Raw genomic sequence first — 24,563 nt, forward strand, 5'->3', positions numbered from 1 at the left:
CAAAGCCTGGTAAATCTCCAACGGAAGTTAAATCTTATAGGCCTATATCTCTTTTGCCTCTTTTATCAAAACTATATAGATCAAAAATGTATTTTTCCGAAACATCAATTTGGCTTTAGGAATGCACACTCAACAATAGATCAGGTACATCGCATTACCCATATAATTGAAAAATCCTTGGAAGAAAAAATGTCTGCTTTGCCGTCTTTTTAGATGTGTCACAAAGCTTTGATAAGGTCTGCCATACGGGTCTTTTGTCAAAACTTAGAACACAATTGCCAAACTCATACTGCGTGCTGCTGAAATCATATTTGGAAGATAGATATTTCCGAGCTAAAATTGAAGATGAATATTCGCAATTAAAAAAATAAAAGCGGGTGTTCCCCAAGGAAACATACTGGGTCCCCTCCTGTTTTTACTATATACCAGCGATATCCCAGAAACTGCTGAAACAACTGTAGCCACATTTGCAGATGACACAGCTATTTTGTCAGTTGCTAGAACGGAGAGTGAAGCTAAACAGAAGCTACAAACGGCATTAAATTCTGTTGTTGACTTGACCAAAAAGTGGAGAATTAAGCCCTCGGCACATACGGTGCGTTTAGTGACACGTTGGGACACGCGTTGTCCCAAAACAGTTAAATTATGTTTAACTTTAATGCGTCAGCCATATTGTTGTTTTTCAAAAAACTTGGCTTCACTTACACTTTTTCCATGTGGTTGTTGTAACGCAACGCTCAACGCACCGTATGTGCCCAGCGCTTTACACATTTTTCATGTGGTTGTTGTTTTTAACGCGTGACGCGACTTACATCGGACAGTATGTGTCGTGGCCTTAACATTTTGACAGCTTGAAGAATTTTCGGTTAAAATAGAGTTCTTGTTGTGCCCGTTACATGTTCTTATTAAGGTCTCTGCACATACAGTCCGTTGAGTGCCGCGTTACAACAACCACATGAAAACTTCAAGAACTAACATGACGTCACTTACACATTTTTCATGTGGCAACGCTCAACGCACCTTATGTGCCGAGCGCTTAAAACCCTCGGCACATACGGTCCGTTTAGTGACACGTTGGGACATGCGTTGTCCCAAAACAGTTAAATTATGTTTAACTTTAATGCGCAGCCATGTTGTTGTTTTTCAAAAAACTTGGCATCACTTACACATTTTTCATGTGGTTGTTGTAGCGCGACGCACAACGCAACGTATGTGCCGAGCCCTTAATGGCCTCTGCACATACGGCGCGTTGAACGTTTTGTTACTCTTATGTTACACGCTAAAACTTTCATACGAAACTTTCCCATTATTTTGGCGTTCATAGATCGAGTTCCATACAAAAATAATTTTATGAAATTACTGTAATGGGGAACTCGACCTAAGAACGCCAAAAAATGGGAAAGTTTCGTATGAAAGTTTCAGCGTGTAACATAAGAGTTACAACAACCACATGAAAACTTCAAGAACAAACTTGGCCTCACTTACACATTTTTCATGTGGTTGATGTTTTTAACGCGTGACGCGACTTACATCGGACAGTACGTGCCGCGGCCTTAAAGCCCTCGGCACATACGGTCCGTTTAGTGACACGTTGGGACACGCGTTGTCCCAAAACAGTTAAATTATGTTTAACTTTAATGCGTCAGCCATATTGTTGTTTTTCAAAATACTTGGCTTCACTTACACTTTTTTATGTGGTTGTTGTAACTCAACGCTCAACGCACCGTATGTGCCGAGCGCTTAACAGTTTGACAGCTTGAAAAATTTTTGGTCAAAATAGAGTTCTTGTTGTGCTATTTACATGTTCTTATTAAGGTCTCTGCACATACAGTCCGTTGAGTGCCGCCTAACAACCCATAAAAAATTCAAGAACAAACTTGGCATCACTTACACATTTTTCATGTGGTTGTTGTTTTTAACGCGTGACGCGACTTACAACGGACCGTGTGTATTTGTTGGGGGGAAGTCCATACTTCCCGAGATATGGGCCCCTGAAGTTCCGAAAATTCCCTTGTTAAAGTAAGAAAAAAATTCAAATAAAAAAAATGTTGTTTTCGTGCCCTAAATTGGCTCCTGTCCATAGGAGAAAGTCTTAAATCCCCGGCCGAAGGTCGGCTACTTAGAAAAACTTACAATTTAAAAAAATTTTTCAGATTTTTTCCATCAGCTGGTAGAGTATTCAATTTGTCTTATGCCAGACTATGAAAATTTTCATTAACGTGAAAATGAGTTTATAGGCAAGAGGTGTGAAGGGGGTGAAACTGTGTACACGAGGTTCTGTAATCTGAAATTATTCTTTGTGCTTAAATTCGTAGCTCTCAAACCAATGTAAAGCAATGAAAATATCAATATTTTCATTTGATTTCATATACGAGTGTGGATGTCAATGAAAATTTAAAGGAGAATAACAAAGAATTTTCTAATGAAAATTTTCATAGTCTGGCATAAGACTTTGTTCCCAGCGGCCTTTAGCATTAAGCCTTTACCTAATTAACTGCGTGTTGCGTGTGCGTTCAAAAATACAAAAACAAAAAACATGTATTTCAAATTGAAAACAACAACAAATACATGTATTTTGTTTTTGTATTTTTGAACGCACACGCAACACGCAGTTAATTAGGTAAAGGCTTCAAGCCTTTTTTGTTAATTCCTCTTTTTCCTCATTTTCTTTGGCTTAATATTGGCACCATTCCTTTTTATTTCTCTTCTGACTGTTTTCTAATATTATAGTTGGCACCATTTTTTGTTGTTCCTCTTTGAATAATCTTTCTTTGATTCATGTCAATCTGGGTGTCCCTAATATATATACATCTTCATTCATTTTCGGCTTTGGAAAAAAATATCCGCGTCCGATTAAAGAAATATATTTTTTATCATTAAAATCAATGCTAACAATTGTGTAAAACATTAAAATCTCAACTTCAGATGCATGACAGAGCAATGAGCTATTGATTTTATAAACAGAAACGAGAATTTATGTCATAAATAAATGTGAATATAAGCGGTTTTAGTTTCTTCGTTCAGCGTTTGAAACCCAGCATTTTTTTCTTTTTGTGTAGTCGGGCAAAGAAAATAGACAAGCAGCGAAAATGATTTGAATATAATTGAGTTAATCAAACAATTTTTGGAATAAAATACAACCTTTTTTGTCACACCACCATCACCACCTATTCATTCCTCATCGTCATTTATCTTTTTATTTGGTTTGTCGGTTTGTCATATAACCACCAGTCAGCCTCACCAGCCCGTTTGTTCTCTGTTGTCGCCATTCAGACTGATGTGGTAAACAAAAAGAATTGCGTTTCGACATTCTTGTTGACGGCTGACGGCGAATAATTGGCAAATATCTTCAATATCTTCCTTCGCTTGCACTTTCACAAGCATCATCCGCTCGTCAAGAAGCGGAACAGAATAGCAGCAGAGTGACCAAAATATCGACATAAATACATTTTAGGTAAGTTCGTTTTTTTAAGGAAACAACATTTAAATACAAGACCTTCCGCATCAAAGCACAAGTATTGTGAATATTGTGGGTGGTCAAGTGTAAGGGGGAGGGGGATAATCGCTAAGTATGTATGTGCTATTAGTTGTTGCAACGATGCCATTGACCGTTTTGTAAACAGTGTTGTTAGAAAGATTTTTATTGGCCATTTATTTTTAAATTTGTTTATATTCTCCATGGAATCTTTTTAGCGACTCCGTTGTTGCGAGTTCCGTCTGTGAACCAAGGGCGGATGCTATGTTGAACTACGACCCCAGACGTCGAGTTAGTCAAAATCTTAAATTGTCTTACTACACGGAAATTACACTTGACGGAGGAATACTTGATTTGCAAAAGACACAAAGTCATAGTATAGGCTAGTTTCTAAATTATTTTTGAGTCACTATCTTTATATTTGGAATGTGATGCATTTAGTAAACAGTAGTAAAATAATTGCATTCTATATTACTATTTTCATTTCAACCTCTCATTTAGATTTTCAATTTTCATTCTACAGGTATAGTTATGTCAGCAACCGCCGGAAAACGAAAGGAAATCTACAAATACTTGGCACCATGGCCATTATATTCGATGAACTGGAGCGTACGACCAGACAAACGATTTCGTCTGGCGCTGGGAAGTTTCATCGAAGAATATAACAATAAAGTGCAAATAATAAGTCTGGATGAGGAGACTAGCGAATTTAGTGCTAAAAGGTAACTTTACTGATCCTAGCAACATATGAGAATGCAAGTAATAATCGTTATTTTTCTTCAGCACTTTCGATCATCCATATCCCACGACAAAAATTATGTGGATACCAGATTCTAAGGGTATATATCCTGATCTTCTAGCCACAAGTGGTGATTATTTACGCGTTTGGCGTGCTGGAGAACCAGATACACGTTTGGAATGTGTTCTAAATAACAACAAGAACAGTGATTTTTGTGCACCTCTGACTTCATTCGATTGGAATGAAGTTGATCCAAATCTAGTTGGTACTTCTTCGATAGACACAACCTGCACAATATGGGGATTAGAGACGGGGCAACCACATGGTCGGGTATATGTGGCTGGTCATGTGAAAACACAATTAATAGCCCACGACAAAGAGGTATACGATATAGCCTTTTCGCGGGCTGGTGGTGGTCGTGATATGTTTGCTTCAGTCGGTGCAGATGGTTCAGTACGAATGTTTGATTTAAGACATTTGGAGCATTCAACAATTATTTATGAGGTAAAAAAGCTGTTTTAATGTAACAAAAATGTTCATATATAATAACATATTATTGTGTACACCCACAGGATCCCACACATACTGCTTTACTACGTTTAGCATGGAACAAACAGGATCCAAATTATTTGGCCACCGTAGCAATGGACTCGTGCGAAGTTATAATATTAGATGTCCGTGTTCCTTGTACACCTGTTGCAAGACTGAGCAATCACAGAGCGTGCGTCAACGGCATTGCGTGGGCGCCGCACAGGTAAATATGTAATATTTTTTAATGCGTAGCCTATTTCGAATGCAAAGCAAAAATGCAAGAAAAAAAGCTTTCAATGAAACTATCGATTAATACAGGGGTAATACAAGAATAAGCTACAAGACTCTGAACAGAGTGAACATCCATGGATTTTACATACTAAGTGACTTTGTAATACCACATGCATAAAACGCCTCCGATCTATAGATTTGTTTTTACAATTATGAATACCATCATAAATTATATATGTGGTAACTTGTTCCTTCGATGTCTTGGCCTGAATATCCCGTCAAGAGGCTCAAAATCGTATGACTTTCTTGTGGGGACGTAATTATTCATTCATTACAACTAGCTATGTCGATATATAACACCGCCGATATTGACCATCGACAAAATTCACATAGATCTTTCGAATAAATTTTCTATTAAACAAGGGAAGGAGCCACATATAAGTGAGGTCTTTTTAAAGTAGTTTCATAGAACAACGTTTCATCTACTGTACGTATCTTTAGTTCAAAATTGATGTTCGTTTTATATTTGCCGTTACCGATAGCAGTAGTGTGTCCAAAAAAACGGCTTTTTAAAACAAAACGGTTTTCGGTTAACCGACCGTTTCGCTTTTTTTCTAAAACAGGTTTTCGGTTATTAAAAAGCGGTTAACTGGTTTAAACCGGTTTTTTTTAAAATAACTATAACATGGATTATATTTCATAAAAATTTAATTAAAAATTGGAGGTAAGGGGTAAATTAAGTATAACGACTTTGTTATATGGGCGAATATTGCGAAAAGACTTGTTCTGTGTCCCGACGCATTTAAGATTAAAAATATTGAAAAAATTTTAATTCTTAGAAATGGAATAAGTAAAACAAAGTATCCTTAAACGGGGCTCGAAATTCAAAATAAAATATTCTACATATTTATATGAAAAAAAATGGTCGCAAGGCGCAAATACTCATTACTGATATTCATTAATATTTCCAAATATATTATACTAGCCGGCCCGGTCCCCGTTGCTGGCCCTTGGAACAGTTTTATGTCACCTTTTCCTAAGTAAATTATATTTTTCTTGCGTCGCAAATTAGTCGGGAACTGCAAGTGACTATAAATAAAACAACTTCAGAAATGTTGGTGACTATATGAAATTTTGGCGGTATGTTAACTGACTTAGGCATGCATTTATTTCATCTGCTTGAATAGTATAACTGGCAGTGTTTGTCTAAAATCTAAACGTGAGTTGCTCTTTTATCCTTCAAGAATCGTTCTAAAGATTCTTGGGAATTTTTATGTGCCATCGTACATGCGTTCCAGATGATAATTTCTATTTAATATTGCATGTGTGCAATTCAATCAAAAGAATTCCAGTGGCAACTTAAGGGTCGACTAAGTCGTCCTTGCACCTTCTTATAATGTAAACCTGATATTTCAGAAATTGGGAGTGGAAAATATGTACCCAGGGTTGGGGAAACGGACACGTTCGTTAGTATATATAGCCTATTTCAACCAGGGGCCATCAACCAGGGTACATCATCTGAATATTACATGGAAATCGGTTCAGAAATTTTGGAGATAAAACGTATTTAAAAAATGGGCGTGCTAAAAGGGTTTTAAAATAAGAGGGCCTATATAAGATAAATGAAGTACGCCGAGTTATTCTAAAAGAATGAACAAAGTATATTTTAATTTCATAAATATAATTTTATTTTCTAAATTATGATTTTGAGACATTTTAGTCGTGTCCCTATTTTTTGTCATTCCCGTGCGACAATGTGTTTATTAAGAAAAAATGCTTTAATCCGGTTTTTGTTTATATGTAATCTGTCAATGTGACGACAATTCCCGTTAGTTTTAAAGATAATCGACAGAAGTGAAAAATATAGTCAGTTGTTTGAGAACTGTTGAAGTGTTTAGTGTTTTTGTGCATGTTCCCGAAAATTTGTCATTCCCGTGCTGAGTATTTTTTCCGTTATTTATATTATAATTTCCAAATTTATCGTAGTGGTGTATTCATTACTTAAGCCTTCATTGAATTATATTATATTTTGTAAAAAATGTTTGAAGATTTCCACATTTAAATCCAAGAATAATAACGTTACCAACATTACCGTGACACTCATTACCGTGTTTATTTTCTAACTAGGGTAAAGATAAAAACAAATAAAATTGTCTTATAAAACAGTATTCTCTTTTTATTTATTCATATTTCATAAGCCGACATATATTTATTTTAACCCATTTTCGCACTTTGCCATTTTCGACCCAAAAACACATCTTTTCGCAATATTATATATAACTATCTCATCAAATCTATGATATCTGACATTTAACCTTCAAATTGGGACAGCAATATTAAGATTGAAATTGTGCTGTAAGAATAGTAAAACTGTTACTAATATAAAATAATGTACCAAAAGAAATAAATTTACAATTTACGTCGTCTTGCTTTGTAAGCTTCATACTACAAGTATTGTAAAATGTCTGAATCAAACATGCATTTTATTATCGTTACATTTTATTTATAACCTGGCATTCGGCTAAAGATCGTGTTAATTACAGTCAAACTTCTTAATAACGTAGATCTAGGGGACGAAGATTAATATGTTATAAATCATTTTCTTGATAAATAGATTTTTTTTTTTTTTTTTTTTTGAAAATTCATATTTTTGATCTAAAGAAGAATCTGTTGTGAGAAATTGTTTCTTTCGACTAAGTGTGCAGGTTTTGCCTAATTAGGCCGATCATGGACGTCATCAGAAAATCGTTCTTTGAATAATGAAAATATTGGACTAAATATTCGTTTTAAATTGTAATTACAACAATACTTTCTGAATATTATTTAATTTTTAGGACACTGTGCGTCAGAAAGGAATACTCGTGGCCTCAGAGAGAGCTTCTCTCCACTCACACCATTAAAGCTCCCTGAAGTATGCAACAAAAATAACCTGCAGAAATCTGCTTTAAGACCATTTCACACAAAATACTTTTCACTTTTAAACGCATTAGGCATCTAGAAATTGGCCGTATTTTATGTTGGTTGAGTTTAATTGACTTTCAAGAGTAATATTCAGGGTTATCATGAATATTTCCCGCGGAATTTTCCGCATGGAAAATAATTTTGAAAAGTGAAATTCTTTTAAAATAGATATTTTAAAATGCTAAAAACTACTAGAATCAATAAATTATTCAATATTCTCACCAAATCGACATAAATATTCCCCTTTTGGACTTAAATATGGATATAAAAAATTGTAAAATTGGGAAAAGGGAAAAAATCCGCACGGAATTTTTATTCATGATAACCCTGATTGTAATGAAATATTGAAAATATTACTATTTTTAAAAAAACGGTTTACCGACACTAATAACCATTTTTTTCTGTTAACCGAAAATGACGGCTTTGATGATAACCGGTTTCGGTTTTTAATGAAAAACCGGGTAACCGGTTTCGGTTTTGTACACCCTAGATAGCAGCCACTAAATTGTATTTTTAACTTGAGAGTTTACTCAATAAACTTGGCAATTCGTAACGATTTGCAATGTGTGTGTATATCGCTCGCGAGGCCCGTATTTTTTCGAATAAAATTTCTCTTAAACACGTCAAGGTCTGTCTGCCTGATTTTTTCGCAAGTACATATGCTTTGGGCCATATATAAGCACGAATGGCATTAGTGTCTTGTTTGGTGGAAGGTGTAATTATACTTTAGAGCAAAGTTTGATCTATTGGTCAATATTACTTTTATAATTATTATCATTCTCTTTAATTCCAGTCTCTTCGTCATATTCGCAGAGCACATTAATCAATACTGCCATCGTTTCATTTGCTGGTAGAAGCTCTAATATTACAGTCCCAGTAATGACTGATTTGTTCAAATTGATAAGTGAATGTGATCTGCTTTTGTTGTGCCAAGGATCTCAGCTTGGTATACAATGGGCTTGGGCTTGTCGTCGGGAACTATTTTATCGATGCCGTCTGCGTAGGCCAGTAACACGATTTGTTTAGTCTAGAATGAGATAAATTTCATCAGTCTTTAAGGACCTTTGTATGTCCTATGATCTGTTCTATTATGGTGTTAAGTAGGCCTCCACAAGTGGTGTCGTAAGACACTACCTTCGGGGTCGGTTATTAAAATAGGTCCCATATCTTTGAGCTAATATGAATCGGGTTGCACTCATTGATATAAGAGAAATCTCCATTGTCCCTTCAGGCATTTTTGTGGAAACATATCGGTCATTTACTCATAGAGTGACATAACTCAAAAAATGCGTTTCCTGAGTTGGCAATTTCTATTTTTTCTAAGACTTCTTCTTTATCCTGTGTCAAATTTTCGTGCTGATAGCTCTAAAGCTAATCGAGTTACAGCTCTTTTACTACGGGATTGGCATAATTCAACAAAAAAGTTTTTTGAATTTTCAAATCATGCTTGATCTTGCACAGAAATCTAGCACTGATATCTGGCTAGCTGTTTGCAAAATATGGTCCCAAGTAGTTATTTTATTTTTTGTGTAATAGTTTTTTTTTTTTTTTAAATTGGAAGCGACTTAAACATATTATTGACCCCAAGTGTTCTGGGGTAGTTGGTGGTTCGTATTTTTCTGTCGTCGACACGGGTATTCAATGTCGCTCCTTTCGGCATCACAGCTCGTCTCGGATCTTTTTGAATTTTTTTTCACCAAGTTCTTCTTGCGGGACCTGCTACGAAGATGCAATTTCTCTCGGGGGCAAGTCCATACTTCCTGAGATAATAGCCCAAAAGCTCCAAAAAAGCCTGCCGGCACCAACTAAACTTGTTAGAAACCGATTTGGTCCAAACGTTGTACATCATATTATTGCTTACATACTCGGATTATGTCCGACTATAAACTACGTCGGATCACCCCCACACAAAGTTTTTAAAGAGTGCAGTTGGATAGTTTTTAAATTTTTGACAATATGTTGTATATACGGATCTAGTTACGGCAGTACAATTTTTTTCGAGGGCAAGAACATACTTCCTGAGGAATTTGTCCAAAAAATCAAAAAACAAACCTACAGACAGTATTGTTTTTACTGCTTTTCTTTAGGTCCGAGGCTGACGGAATATCTCTGTCGGCACAGCTGACTGATACTTTCTTGCTTGTTAAAATGTATATTCAACTTTCTCCCATTATATAATTATTCAACTACATTTCTAACTCACTAATTTTTTAATATATTTTTCAATTTCATTTTAGTTCCTGTCATATATGCACTGCCGGTGATGATCACCAAGCACTGATCTGGGATATACAGCAAATGCCACGTGCAATCGAGGATCCAATATTAGCATATACAGCCGCCGAGGGTGAAGTCAATCAAATTCAATGGGGTGCAACGCAACCTGATTGGATTGCAATTTGCTATAACAAAGCATGTGAGATCTTGCGAGTCTAGAGACAACAGAGACATCGTCACCGTTGCAATGCTCAAAGGACGTTGTATATTGAACAAGTTCTCATATATGCACCACCACCACAACAACAACAGCCACAACCACAGCCACAACAAAATTTAATAGTAATGAAACAAAAAACAAAAAATCTTATATTAACTACAAATACTACTACTACTAACTATAACGATAAAGATAATTATTATTACGTACGTATAGTCTACAGAATATCATCATCGTCGTCGTCACAGCCACAGTCATCGTCTCATTATTGTCACTAAGAAACGAATGAATAATGAACGATAGAAATAATTTTTTTCAAAGTGAAATCTTAACAATCGACACTTAGTGTGTGTGTGATATTGTTTTTTATTTGCACACCAAAAATAACTCAAAAGATCGGTAAAAACAAAAAACTAATTGGATAAAGGATAAAACAAAAAGCAAATACACAATAACACCACGTAGAAACAAATCTAAAACAAACAAATGAACAAACATTGTTAATTTAAAATTTGTTTTCCTCTTTATTTGCCAAATATCGAAAAGAAACAACAACTAAATGAACATCCAATCACAGAAAAAACGGATGCAGCGAATCTATAAAGTTCTAAAAATTGTATTTTTTTTCTTGAGTTTGTTTGTAAGCGATTAAGTTGTTACTTTCTAAGTTTAAGATAAACAATTACTTGCAAATTATTTATATTTATATTTTTTAATTTATATGTTTATTTTAAGTGTATAAAAGAAAACAAGGAAACAATAATAATAATAATTACAGACCGTGGACAATTTAGTTGGAAATGCTCACAAAAACAAATACTCTTTTTGGTTTTATTTTATTTCTTTTTTTAGTTAATATTTTCTCATTTTCGAAACCAAAAATCACAAATTCGACAAAATAAGGATAAGAAAAAAAAATAACTAAATCGGTTTCAATTACACACTCATCATTATTAATATTTATATTCAATATTAATATATATTTTTAAACATTTTTAATTCTTTTGAGAAATGTGTTGTCGTTTCTCTTTTAGTCCAAAAGTATACACCTAGTGAATGCCATACATATATTTGTTAAAATAAACTCCGACCGACTATTTTTCTTTCCAATTTTGAATACCATTCTTTAGTCTTGACCTTCCCCTACTGCGTATTCATCTATCTTTCGGCTGGGACATCATTATTTATTTTCATAACATTACCTAGCCAACGCAATTGTGGCAACTAGTTACATTTAATAATGTCGATATCGGTATATATGTAGCTGGAACAATCATATATCGTGCCATTTCTTTTAAAATCTGTCTTTTATAACGTTTTAAATTTAAATTTTTTACTTTAACTTTGCAACACAGCCAGAAAGGTCATTTAAGTTTCAGAAAAAAAACAACCTTTTGCAGTAGGATGTTAAATAGTTCTTATTTTAACTGAGGACGGGGTATCAGTCAATTTCATTTTACAAAGCCGATTGAACTTTATGGGAATACCAAATACATACATGGCTTGAAATACCTTTGAACATATAGGGCTGTCGAAGACTGCTTTATAATCGACAAGAAGATGATAAGTGTCGATCTGCACCTTTGGGTCTTTTCCAGGATTTGCCGCAAGGTAAATATCGCATTGATATGACCCAATTATTCCATTGACCATAGCCATTAGTCGTTCACACAATATCCCACACACTTTACTTAAAATCGCCTAGAATCTCAATGTTATGGGCAGGACACCGCACTATAGGTAAAGAAAATGCCTTTTTAGTTCAAATCGGATGCTTTTTGTGTTTAATATTTTCTTCACCAAAGCAAAAATTAATATAAAAAATAATTTAAAAAAATTAAGTTTCAGTGTTTTATTTATAAATGCACTTAAAACTAGAAAATAATTTATCGCTTAGCCTCAATAAGTATATTCTTTCTCATGATGGAATCTTTCAAATAAAACGCCGTTTAATTTTGCCACCATTTATAATTTAAATACAAGCGTTTTATTTAAGAGATTCCATCATGAGGCTAAGCGACAAATTATTTTCTAGTTTAAGTGCATTTATAAATAAAACACTGAAACTTAATTTTTTAAATTATTTTTTTTTTAACTTTCTAGTAAATAACTTTTTTTATCATTGAGAATAAAATTATAGTCAATTTAGGCGGAAAATGTAGATAAAAACTTTAAAATGCCTGAAATCGTGTGGTACCGTTATATAAAGGCTATACCAAAACCTGGACTTATGTCCCTAATTTTTGGTGGGAAAATTTCTGTACCATTGAGAACTCTAAGGGGTCGATTATGGATAGCAACTCAACTGTAGTTGCGTTGCCAGAAAAGAAAATCATACAATTAAAATAAGTGAAACGACAGAAATGTTTGAAAAATTCATTCAATATCAGTGTTTTGAACCTTTGGCTACTAATTTAATTGTAAAAAGTAAGAATTTCAATGTAGAAATTGGAATTTTTATCATTAAATTTGCTATCGGCAACGCAACTGGAGTTGGGATGCTATCCATAATCGACCCCTAAATGCCAAGTTACAGACAATTCTACCTAAAAAATCCTTAAAACACTTGAAATCGGGTGGTACCGCTATATGGGGGCTATACCAAAACCTGTACCTATGTCCATCATTTTTAGTGAGGAAATTTCTGTTCCAATGGGTGGTCCCATTGCCAAGTTACAGCCAATTCGGCCTAAAACTGAAGATAAAATCCTCATCCTCATAATACTTGAAATCGGGTGGTGGCTATATGGGGGCTATACCAAAACCTGGATCTATGTTCACAATTTTTGATGGGGAAATGTCTGTATCATTGGGAATCCCAAATGTCAAATGACAGCTAATTCGGGCTAAAAATTAAGATAAAATACTCAAAACCCTGAAATCGGGTGGTACCGCTATATGGGGGCTATAGGAAAAAATGGGCCCATATCCATGTATTGTCATCCAAATGTGAAAGGTGTGCAAAGTTTCAGTTCGACTGGTCAACTGCAACTGCGTTAAAAATGAGTTACTGGATTTGAACTAAATCGAGTGGTACCGCTATGGGGGCTATAAGAAAAAAATGGACCCATGTTGGATTTGGTTTCATATTCATGTATTGTCATCCAAATTTGAAAGGTGTGCAAGTTCGATTGGTCAACTGCAACTTTGTCAAAAATGAGTTACCAGATTTGAAATGTGATTTAAATAAAACACCTTAAAAAACACTGTAAAAATGGACCAATATTTCATATTCATGTATTGTCATCCATTGTTTACGGCTTGGACATGCTCGTATTCTGCAGCGGATAGGCAGTCAGACTGGACAAAGTGACAGAGACGGTGATACTGATTATATATCACCATTCCTGGACTTTAACAAAGTGAATGTGCTTATCCCTAACAGAAGTGCTTGGAAGCAGGACAGACCACATCCCGATCGAAGGAAATTGATTCAAGGGACCGACAGCTTATACGAATTATCGAGATTTTTAATTTATCGAGGTACGAATTATCGCGATTCCACTGTATATGTATTTGGTTATTACCAAACTCTTAAAAATTGCGTTCATATTCTGCTCGGAGTTTTAATCCTTTTAAATATATTATATTTTGCCTTCGAAATTTTGATTTTGACTTCGAATTATACCGCGAGTTTTATATATATTTTGGCATGTTATTTCTTCAAATCAAATTAAGGGGTCGATTATGCATTGCCACCACTGAGAAGAAATGTTGTGTTATTGATGTCAACCCAACTGTCGATAAACGTGTTATCGATCAGTGTTTTTTCAAACTTGTGAACTCTATATTAATGCAAAAGACACAATTCGCCAACAAAAAAAAAAAAATATATTTTAAAATGATAAGTTCAGTGGAATTATTTTTTGATGATGAGGAAAATGTATAGGGCATGACATCTATTAGAAGAAATTTGAGGGAATTGCGAACTGCACTCTATGTTGAAGCTCATGTTGGAAAGATCTGTATAATCATTAAATTATTTTAGGTTTAAGGTCTATTTTCGATTGAAAAGGACGTCGTAGTTCACATTGTGGAAACGTTAGAGAATGACTTCAAAGTAGGCTACAGATCAACAGCAATGTGGGCTGCGTTGAGATTTTTTGCGGAGGAAAGTTTCCAAAAGTCCGATGACAATGCTTACAACAATTGCATTGCTCAATCTATATTGTCGAACCTATTGAAGGAAGTTGTCCACTTGATAGAGGTCAAAAATTGGATCCTTTCGAAATTGTCGGAGGAGGAAAAAAGACAAAACAAAAATAATTTTTTTTTTCAAAAACGAAATTCCCTGGTGTTTTCGGCTGTATAGATGGAACCGATGTGCACTCAATTTATCAATTAATATTTCAAACTGTTGTGTTATTTTCGCCATATTTTTATACACAAAATTAATTAATCACGCAAATAATCAACAATTGTTAAGAAAATGTTTTTTCCTTTCAATTTTACTTCTTGTTTCTTCGAAAATATTCACTGCAACTGAAATAAGCGGTTGCTGAAAAATAGCCGGCTCGTCAACTGAGATTCGCAACTTCAGTTGCAGGTTGCCATACATAAAGTAATTTTGACAACTCCACTCAACGATAATTGCTATCGATAATCGACCCCTAAAACTGACCTTGAAAAATTTAGCTTTTACCGAATTTCCTTTCATTCACTAAAGTGAAGCTGGAGACCAGATATTTTTGCCTCCGACTAATTACAAATCTGGAACCAACTTATGCTTTGTGTAATGGCAGCTAAAACACAGTTCGTCACCTTTAGGTGTTGTTGTGACATCTTTCCCAATCCATCGTATTTCCTGCTAGTGCATAAACTGCTCCTTCTCTATAAAGAGTCCGAACACTCCAGGTGCAGATTATGGAACATAAAACGTTGGCGGGGTCATAAAATTTGTTTTTCCTTTTCTTTTTGGATGGGTGGGTTACTAGCCCAACGCACAACCCGAGTTTTTGTACCCTCCACCATAGTATGGAGGGCATATTAAGTTTGTTATTCCGTTTGTAATACATTGAAATAATCATTTGCGACCCGATAAAGTATATATATTTTTGATCAGGGTAAAATTCTGAGTCGATCTATGCATGTCCATTCTTCCATCTGTTGTTATCATTCATCCACAAAATAAAGATCCACAAAAATAAAGATAAGACGCTAAAAATTTGATGGGCTATATCGATCCATGTTTTGTTATAGCCCCCATATAACCCAGCAAAATAAATTGGAAGCAGTGCAATGTAGACTACTTCTATCACGGCATGTTTTGATGCAGTTCAAACGGAGTCATGAAAAAGGCACTCCATTCCTCACATTTTAACCGCTTTTGGATGCAATCCAAAGTTAAAATGCAGTGCCAAAGGGTTAGTTAAAATGCAGTGCTATGGAGTGCATCTTTCAGTAGTCACGCTCTTGTAAATATCATGAGTGAAAATGCATAATTGGATGCACTTCCAGATTACTTGTACATATAATTTAACTGCATCTTTGGAGGCAAACATTTTGCTGGGAAGTTATATGGGTTGTTAACAGCCCCATTTGAGGTATTCTGAAGTTATTATCTAAATTGGCTGTAATTTGGAATTTAGGATTCCGTGTGATTAACGAACTGCTCCGCCAAAAGTTGTTGACATACCCAAGTTGTGGTACAGCTCCATATAACGGTACCGCCCGATTCTGAAATCGAATTAGCTAAAATTAGGCATTTGGGGTTCCCAGTAGTCAAAAAGTGGTAATCCTAAAGTTGTGGGAATTGGTACTTTCGTAACAGCAAGAAAACTAGTTATTCCATATTAGCTCCGAATATTTCATGGTCGTACCGAATATTTTGTTGTCATTCTTATGGGTGAGCGCATGGCATATGTTAGAACACTATCTTTAACGGGTGTTAAAAGTAGCTCCACTTGAGATGGAAGAGGGGCCAAGATAATTCCTGGGCTTTGCCATGTTAATACTAAGTTCCATACATTTTTTGATGCATCAACTAGAAAAAAGGAGAAAAATGCTATAAAAAATTAAGACATATTTTCGTTTGTTTTCGGCAAAGTAGATAACGATATGTTGATATATAATATAGAGATTTCATTTCTTAGGTGACCTATAGTGATTTGACATAAAGTAATTTGACGGAGAATTTTTTGTTTTTGACATCATCCATCTTAAATTATGTTTTGTTTGTTTTGTGACAATTTTGCATAAACTCAGATTAACGTGTTTTTAATTTTTATAGATTCCTGTTTAGAGTTTTAAGGTATTCTGTGACCTAAAGCAAAATTTACTGCACTGAACTCTCACATTTTAAATGTGGTTATACCTTTAATGATCCGCGTGAAGGTTCAGTTATCTAGTAAAAATATCTCTCTTATTGTTGCCAGTACTATTGCCTAAAATGAAAGGATTCAAAGGAATCTTAGGTTAACTCCCTATGTAAACTTGTATCTTATTTTTGACCCTACTTTCATAATCGGTTAAGTTTCCCTGTCATTATTTTCGGTGTCACACAGTGTTATCTTCAAGTCCAATCAATTTCCCCCTCCTCCTCCCTCTCCACCTGACCAAAAACCGATTGCAATTAAAGCCGTTTTAGTTATTTTACCTCAAATTTTGAATTGAATCTTCTTCTTTTTTATTTTTCTATAAACACAAGCAAGCAACAAAATGCATACAAAAGAAAATTGAAATAACAAGAACAACAGCAAAAATAACCAATAAATTTTTTATACAACAACAACAAAAATCCTACCTCGTTTTCCATTAAGGATTATTTGAAATGAAAACAAAAACAAAACAAACAAAAAGATGCTAAAAAGTAATAAAAAACAAATTCAAATAAGAAATGCAAAATTTTTAAATTAAGTAAAACCACAAAAAAAGAAAACTGGAAGAAAAAAGAATTGAACATTTAGCCTTATTTACTAAAAGAAAACAAGACGAACAAACAACCAACAGAAATAACAAGAACAACAACAACAAGTCGAAGAACATAACCAACAAATAAATCATTTTCAGCTACTACGGCAGGATAAGGGACTCACTTATTAAATTGAATATTTTGTTTGTTTTCAATTTTTTAATTTAATTTAAGACAAATAAAATTGAAAATAAAAGCAACAACAACAAGAAAAAAGTATGAGTTATGTAAAAGTAAACAAAAGACAGAAATTCTAGTTTATAAATAAGAAACACGAAAACAAACTTAATGACATATTAAGCAGCTTTTTTGTAACTTCAAAACCACAATACCTATATTTTATATTTTGCAATGAAAGAATAACCAAACGAATAACCAAAATCCAAACAAAACCAAAAACAAAATACATATGTAAAACAAAACAAGAGAAAACAAAAACAATTAAACGAGGAGTACATGCTAAATTTCCCGGAAGTATATGTACCGTTCATTATCTGCTACCTATTATAAGGTTGAATCTTTTAAATATCCACAACATCCCCGAGGGGACAAGGGAGACATGTCTCATAGATTATGCCACAGCCATACAAAACATACTACTCAATATACATACATATATTTTTTATTTGGTATATTTTCTTGTAGAGTTCATACCTATGTACATATTGCTCATTTACTCAAAGAGGGTCATAACTCAAACAAGTGTTTTTCTACGACTTTTGCTTTATATTGTGTCAAATTTTCAAGTTGGTATCTCTAAAACTCAACGAGTTATAGCTTATTTTCTAGTAGTTTGGCATAAATCAACAAAAAAAGTTTTTTGATTTTATTAACAACAGAAATTTATCACTGATATCTGGCTATCACTGATATTTTTATGTAATAATCTTTTGATGTTGGGAAGTCGAAATTCATTCAGCAACCTTAAACACGTTTTTCTCGAGACGTGATTTTTTGAGATTTGACACTCTTTGAGTAAATGAGCGATATGTACATATATGACTGCTAATGGCTATATCACACCATATACTCTTTAACATGTATGTTGTCACTTTGGGTATACTAATATACAGAACAGCTGATGTCATACATGTGAAAATGCATATAAGCTGAACTCACAAAAGTTTATGTGCCGATGTGTTACGCTGTCTCTACAGTTTGGAACACCATGTTTATAGAGTGTTGTGCGGGCCTATGCCGCATGCTGGGTAGATGTTCTACACAGTGTCATCAATCCTTGCCTTTTAGGAACCTTTCCGAGCGTAGTTGAGCCAAAACTACTTTGGAGCGTCAGCTTCGCTCCTCAGTTGCGATAGATGGTGGATGTTCTCCGAGGACCGCATTCATACCATAGTTTTTATGGCATCTGCATCCGTATAAATGCCATTGATATGCTTGTTAATATAGGGGTTCTATCTTGTAACGTTGGATTTCTCTGTCTAGATCATGGAGATCCCTCCTGACATGCCTGGGTGGGGGAGTACCATATGTTGATTAGGATGGCTCTTACGGTAACACACGAGCAAGCACTGCAACAAAAGCATGCCATTATGTTGCTGTACTGGAAAAATCGTTGTCTCTTCATGTAGAAGGTCCACTGAAGACATGAGGTTTGAATATTTTTCCAGCTCGTTGCACTTATATATGCAGACCAAACTGGCGCCACATAGCTCACTACAGACCGATATATCGCGTTATATGTGATTAACAAGGTTTCTTAATCTGCACCCCAAGTGCTGCCGGCTATGGACTTGAGGTCCTTGTTTCTACATTTCAGCTTGTCGCTTATAGCTGTGGCATGCGTGGACGCCATGAACACGCTGTCGAATCTGACCCTTAGAATTTTGGGGTTGTTTGTGTTTATATTTGTACAAAATTCGGTAGTTAATCTTCGTTGGGGATATACAGCATTTTTGCAAAAATTATCGGTAGAGGCCAACGTTGTGATATAGCCCACATAGAACGTACCTCCCGATTTTTAGTCTTCTTTTTTTTCCCCCCTTTATTTATTCCTCGTGGGAACATAGGGCATCAACAATACATTTATACAATGATCTATTATGCACAATTGTTTTTATATAATCCCATGATTTATCGATATTTGCCAATTCCTTGAGTACTGTTCTTCTCCAGGACATTTTTGGGCGACCCGGTCTTCTACTGCCCTGCGGATTCCAATCTAGGGCCATTCTCGAGATGGTATTATGCGTCTTCCTCAAAGTGTGGCCAATCCAGTTCCATTTCTTTCTTTTTATCTGCATTGCAATAGGTGTTTCATCGGCTAATCTCCATAAGCATTCATTAGAAATAGTATTTGGCCAACATATACCACATATGATTCGGAGACATTTGTTGATGAAAGTCTGAAGTCTCTGTATAATTTGCTCGTTGTAGAACCAAGTTTCGCTGCCATATAACAATGTAGATTTTACGCAAGCTTTGAAAATTCTCAACTTCGTAGCTCTTGTTATCTGTGTGTTTTTCCACGTTTTTCTCAGCCATTTGGCCGGCGCTTCTTGCCTTATTAAGTCTGTTTGAGACATCTTCATCGATACTGCCAGCTATGTTCACAATGCTTCCTAAATAGCAGAATGATTCAACGTAAGGAATCGGTTGATTGTCAATTTTGATCGCATCGTCGTTGCGGTTGTTAAGTCGCATTGCATACGTTTTTTTAATGTTGATTTCTAGTCCAACTTCTCTTGCTAGTCGAACTAGATCATTTATTTTGTCCTGCATGTCGCAGGCCTTGTGTGACAGTAGACAGTTATCATCTACATATGCTAGGTCCTCGAGCTGCCTATTTAGACCCCATGTTATGCCTCGCCTCTTCCGGCACAACTTTAACATTATGCCATCCAACACTATTGCAAAAAGTAGTGGTGATAATGGACAACCTTGACGTACACCACGTTTGTTTTGAATGGGATACTTAGTGTCCCATTATGAAGTACTTGTAAGTCGGCGTTGGCGTACATAGCCTTTATTATTGCTATTAATTTGTTCGGAATACCCCGTTTTTCTAGCGATCTCCATATAGCTGCTCTTTTGATAGTGTCGAAGGCCTTTTTAAAGTCGACGAAGAGCAAGTATAAGGGTGTCCGCCATTCCACAGACTGCTCGATAATTACTCTTAACGTGTTTGATTGGTCTAGGCAGCTGCGGTGTGGGCGAAAACCAGCCTGTTCATCTCTAAGCTTGTCTTCGACGTTAGCTAGTCTCGTCAGGATTACTGTTGCTAGTACTTTGTATACGCTGTTTAGCAGTGTGATTCCTCTCCAGTTTTCGCAAGAACGAATGTCGTCTTTTTTCGGGATTTTGACAATTATTCCTTTTGTCCATGCAGCATCCACGTATTCCTCGCTCCAAAATTTTGAGTTGTAGAAGTGGATGATGTTAGCGGTCACTTCAATGTCCGCTAAGAGTAGTTCTGGGGGTATGTTGTCCTCTCCGGCTGCTTTATTTTTCTTTAGTTTAGCAATAGCTATCATTACTTCCTCTTTGGTCGGGGCTTCAGCATTGACTTCCTCGCTTCTTTCTGTGTCATTAACATTTTCAAACGCAGTGGGTTCGCCAGCATCTTCGGTATTCGTAAGTCCTTCAAAATATTCCCTCCATCTGTTGAGTTGCGCTTCTGGAGTTGTCAGTAGAGTTCCATCTCTGTCCCGCACTGGTTGATGTGTATTTTGTTTTTTATTGTTGATTTTATTTATAAGTTGATGCAATTCTCTTGTGTTGTTTGCACCCGCAGCGGCTTCTGCTTCTTTTGCCAAATTTTCCATATACTTTCTCTTGTCTTTTCTTGCCGATCGCTTAACAGCTTTAGCAATCGCGTTGTATTGAGGTTTTTGTGAACTGTCCTCGTTCACCCGCGCTTTCTTTTCATTTCTTTGTTTTATCAAAATCCAGGTTTCTTCGCTTATCCATGGTTTTCTGTTTGACTTTTGGATGGGTCCAAGTGTTTCCATTGCAATTTCGTTTACTAAAGCTCCGGTTTCTTCCCATGTTTCTGGTATGTTATTTAGGATACGTTCTTTCATATTTGTGCTGAATTCCGTTTATATTTCTGGCCGCTTGAGTTTGCCAGTGTCCCATCGTTTAGTTTTTTTGTTTTTGTGCGAGTTCCTGTGGGCTCTTAGTTTAATTTGTATTTTTGCAGTGAGCAATTCGTGGTCACTATCGATGTCCGCGCCTCTCTTTGTACGCACATGTAACAGGCTTGTCCTCCACCTTTTACTTATACAAATGTGATCTATTTGGTTTCTCGTCTTTCCATTAGGGGAGGTCCAGGTGTACTTGTGTATATCCTTATGTGGGAATATCGTTCCACCTATTATCAACTCAAATGTCTGGCACAGATTCACTAAACGCTCGCCGTTGTTATTCCTGATGCCTAGCCCATGTGTACCCATGACGTGGTGCAGCCCCATGTTCGCGCACCCTACTTTCGCATTGAAGTCGCCCATTAATACCATTACGTCTTTTCTGGCTGTAGAGTTGCATATTTTTATCAATTGCTCATAGAACACGTCCTTATCGGTATCATCGGCTTCCTCCGTAGGCGCATAGCATTGTCTGATTGTGATGTTAGTTTTTTTAATAGCACTACTTAATCGGGCAGTTATGATCCTGTCATTAACGGGACACCATGATATAAGGGCATTTTTCATTCGTTTGGCTATTATTATTCCCACACCTTTTTCGTGCCTATTCACGTGACCACTGTGGATGATTAAGTTGCCATTTGCAGAAGTTGTTTGGTTGCTGTCCGTCCATCTCATCTCATCTCACTCACCCCAATGACGTCGATGTTAAATTTGTCTATCTGTTTCTCAAGTTGAGCCAGCCGGGTACAATCGTTTAGGGTTCTAACGTTCCATTGTGCAAAGCATGTCCTTTTTCGTTTAGCAGGTTTCGTCATCAGATTTTGATCCGTAGTATTATTTGTATTAGTTTCTGTTTTGTATTAGTCTTCTTTGGGGCTACAAAACTTTCCCCCAGAAATTTGTCAGTGTAGGTCCATGTTTTGATATAACCCCCAAAGAACGGTACCTCCCAATTTTTGGAATTTTGACATTTAAGGTTCCAGAAAAATTGTCGCCATATGTCCACATTTTGGTATAACCCCCTCAACGATTACTCCGACCGAAATTGCTATAATTTGGTATTTCGGTAACGTCTTTTAAAGGATGTGTCTACTGTAGTGACTGTAACTTGGTTTTTCTCAACGGTATACAGCCCATTTGAAGGTTGTTCACACACACACATTGTCCAAATAAAATGACTATAACATGGTACATATTTCGGATTCTGAAAGGGTGGAAAACATCGATGTTTCATTGGTATTCAAACGTGTTTACAAGAAAGTGATATCCTTCAGTTAGCATATTCCACTTCCATTCCTAGGAATAACACATGACGTGGTGGAAGAGCTTGGTATTTTTATAAATGGAAGCTAATTAATTGTCCCATTTTACTTCAACACAACTCGTGGTGGAGGGTTAAAAAGTGTTTTAGCTACATTTCTCCTCCTGATAAGCCAAACTTTAGGGCCTGCATTAAAATCAGTGTTATCACATGTTTACTGAGCATAAAATGACAACAAAGATATGATCTTATTATTATTATATGTGTATGTATATATGTACGTATTATGTTTTAAATACCCTAAATTATTGTTTTAACGATTTGGATTTCAAAAACATTATTTTTTTAAGTTTTAAACTATATCAACTTAAATTAAACATATTATTAAATTGAAAATTTTAATTCATGTATGTATGTTCTATTGGTAGTTTAAAACTTTTTCACATATAAAATCTGATCTGATCAGAACGTTTTTCTAAGTTTATGTTTTTCTGCTAATGAATAAAATAAATGAAAATTCTTTTTCTAAAATTTAATTGGATGTTTTTAAATCAAAATTTTAAAATTGATAATTCAATGTCTGAAGTTCATAATCATAATATTGAACACGATATACCATATTGTGTGTCCAGAAGCTGAAAAACAAGAAAAGTGTTCCCGTACTCCAAAAGACAAATTTGGGTGAATAGAAACTAGCAGCTTGATTGCTAGCATGTGATTGGCTGATATGTTGATTTGGACGTTTCTGTTTGAGTTTTCGCAACTTTTGCCATTTCCGTTCCCTTACTTACGTTCTAGTGAACTAGTTCGGTACATAGTTATTTTGCAAACGAACGCATCAAATCACTCGATTTAAACATGTCCACCGGTCCCCCTGTTAAAATCAAAATACTCGCATTACTTGAGATAGAGCTTTATAATTTTATACGAGGGCGGTTCGGAAAATTCTTAGCCTATCAATGAAAGAGAATAGTTAGTTTTTCAAAAATATTTTTATTTTTCAATATAATCTCCTGAAATTTCAATACACTTAGTCCAACGCGTTTCTAGAAATTCTATCCCTTGATTAAAATAGTTTTCCTCAAGGTCTTCAAAATAGTGGTTTACAACTGTAATTGCATCTTCATTTGAGGTAAAACGCTTGCCAGCAAGGAATTTTTTTAGATTTGGGAACAAGTAAAAGTCACTGGGAGCTAAATCAGGAGAATAAGGTGGGTGGTCAAGCAACTCGTACTTTAATTCGTTGATTTTAGCCATTGTTAAAACACTCTTGTGCGCTGGTGCGTTGTCTTGATGAAAAATTATTTTTTGTGTTGTAAGCCAGGACGTTTTTCTCGAATTTGTACATTTAATTGATCCAAAATGTTGCAAAGTACTCTGAATTTATTGTTTTACCCTTTTGCAGATAGTCAATCAATAAAATACCTTTGAAGTCCAAAAAAAAAACCGTTGCCATAACCTTACCAGCCGATTGAATTGTTTTTGCCTTCTTTGGGGCACTTCCTCCAGCTTCAGTCCATTGTTTGGATTGTTCTTTTGTCTCTGGAGTGGATCCATGTCTCATCAGCAGTTATGAAACGACGCTTAAAATCCATTTTATTTCGCTTAAAACTATCCAAACAAGCTTGAGAAATGTTCATTCTTATGCGTTTTTGATCGACTGTTAACAAATGCGGCACCCATCTTGCAGAAAGCTTTTCCATCTGTAGTTATTCATGCAAAATGAAATGGACTCTATCATTTGAGATGCCCATGTTATTAGCAATTTCACGCACTTTTATTCGTCGATCATTTAATACCATATCATGCACTTTGGCTACAATTTCTGTTTTTGTTCCTGTTTTTGGACGTCCACTACGTGGTTCATCTTCAATGCTTGTACGACCACGTTTAAATTCAGCAACCCAATTTT

General features: G+C 35.4%; 1 protein-coding gene across 1 annotated transcript; it reads left to right on the plus strand.

The window, feature by feature from the left end:
• Positions 1–2,762: 2,762 nt before the first annotated feature.
• On the plus strand, positions 2,763–11,191 carry wap (DDB1 and CUL4 associated factor wap). The gene is made up of 5 exons (XM_073976181.1): positions 2,763–3,454; positions 3,999–4,197; positions 4,259–4,718; positions 4,787–4,968; positions 10,175–11,191. The coding sequence occupies exons 2-5, from the start codon at positions 4,007–4,009 to the stop codon at positions 10,371–10,373; spliced, it is 1,032 nt and encodes a 343-aa protein (XP_073832282.1). The 5' UTR covers positions 2,763–3,454; positions 3,999–4,006; the 3' UTR covers positions 10,374–11,191.
• Positions 11,192–24,563: the final 13,372 nt, after the last annotated feature.

Source organism: Musca autumnalis, unplaced genomic scaffold (genome assembly GCF_047663935.1).
Source record: "Musca autumnalis isolate F117 unplaced genomic scaffold, ASM4766393v1 scaffold_3, whole genome shotgun sequence".
NCBI lineage: Eukaryota > Metazoa > Arthropoda > Insecta > Diptera > Muscidae > Musca > Musca autumnalis.

Coding starts and splice junctions, on each gene's coding strand:
- wap (XM_073976181.1), top strand. CDS start 4,007: ATGTCAGCAACCGCCGGAAAACGAAAGGAAATCTACAAATACTTGGCA. Junction 4,198..4,258: donor AGCGAATTTAGTGCTAAAAG/GTAACTTTACTG, acceptor ATTTTTCTTCAG/CACTTTCGATCATCCATATC. Junction 4,969..10,174: donor ATTGCGTGGGCGCCGCACAG/GTAAATATGTAA, acceptor ATTTCATTTTAG/TTCCTGTCATATATGCACTG.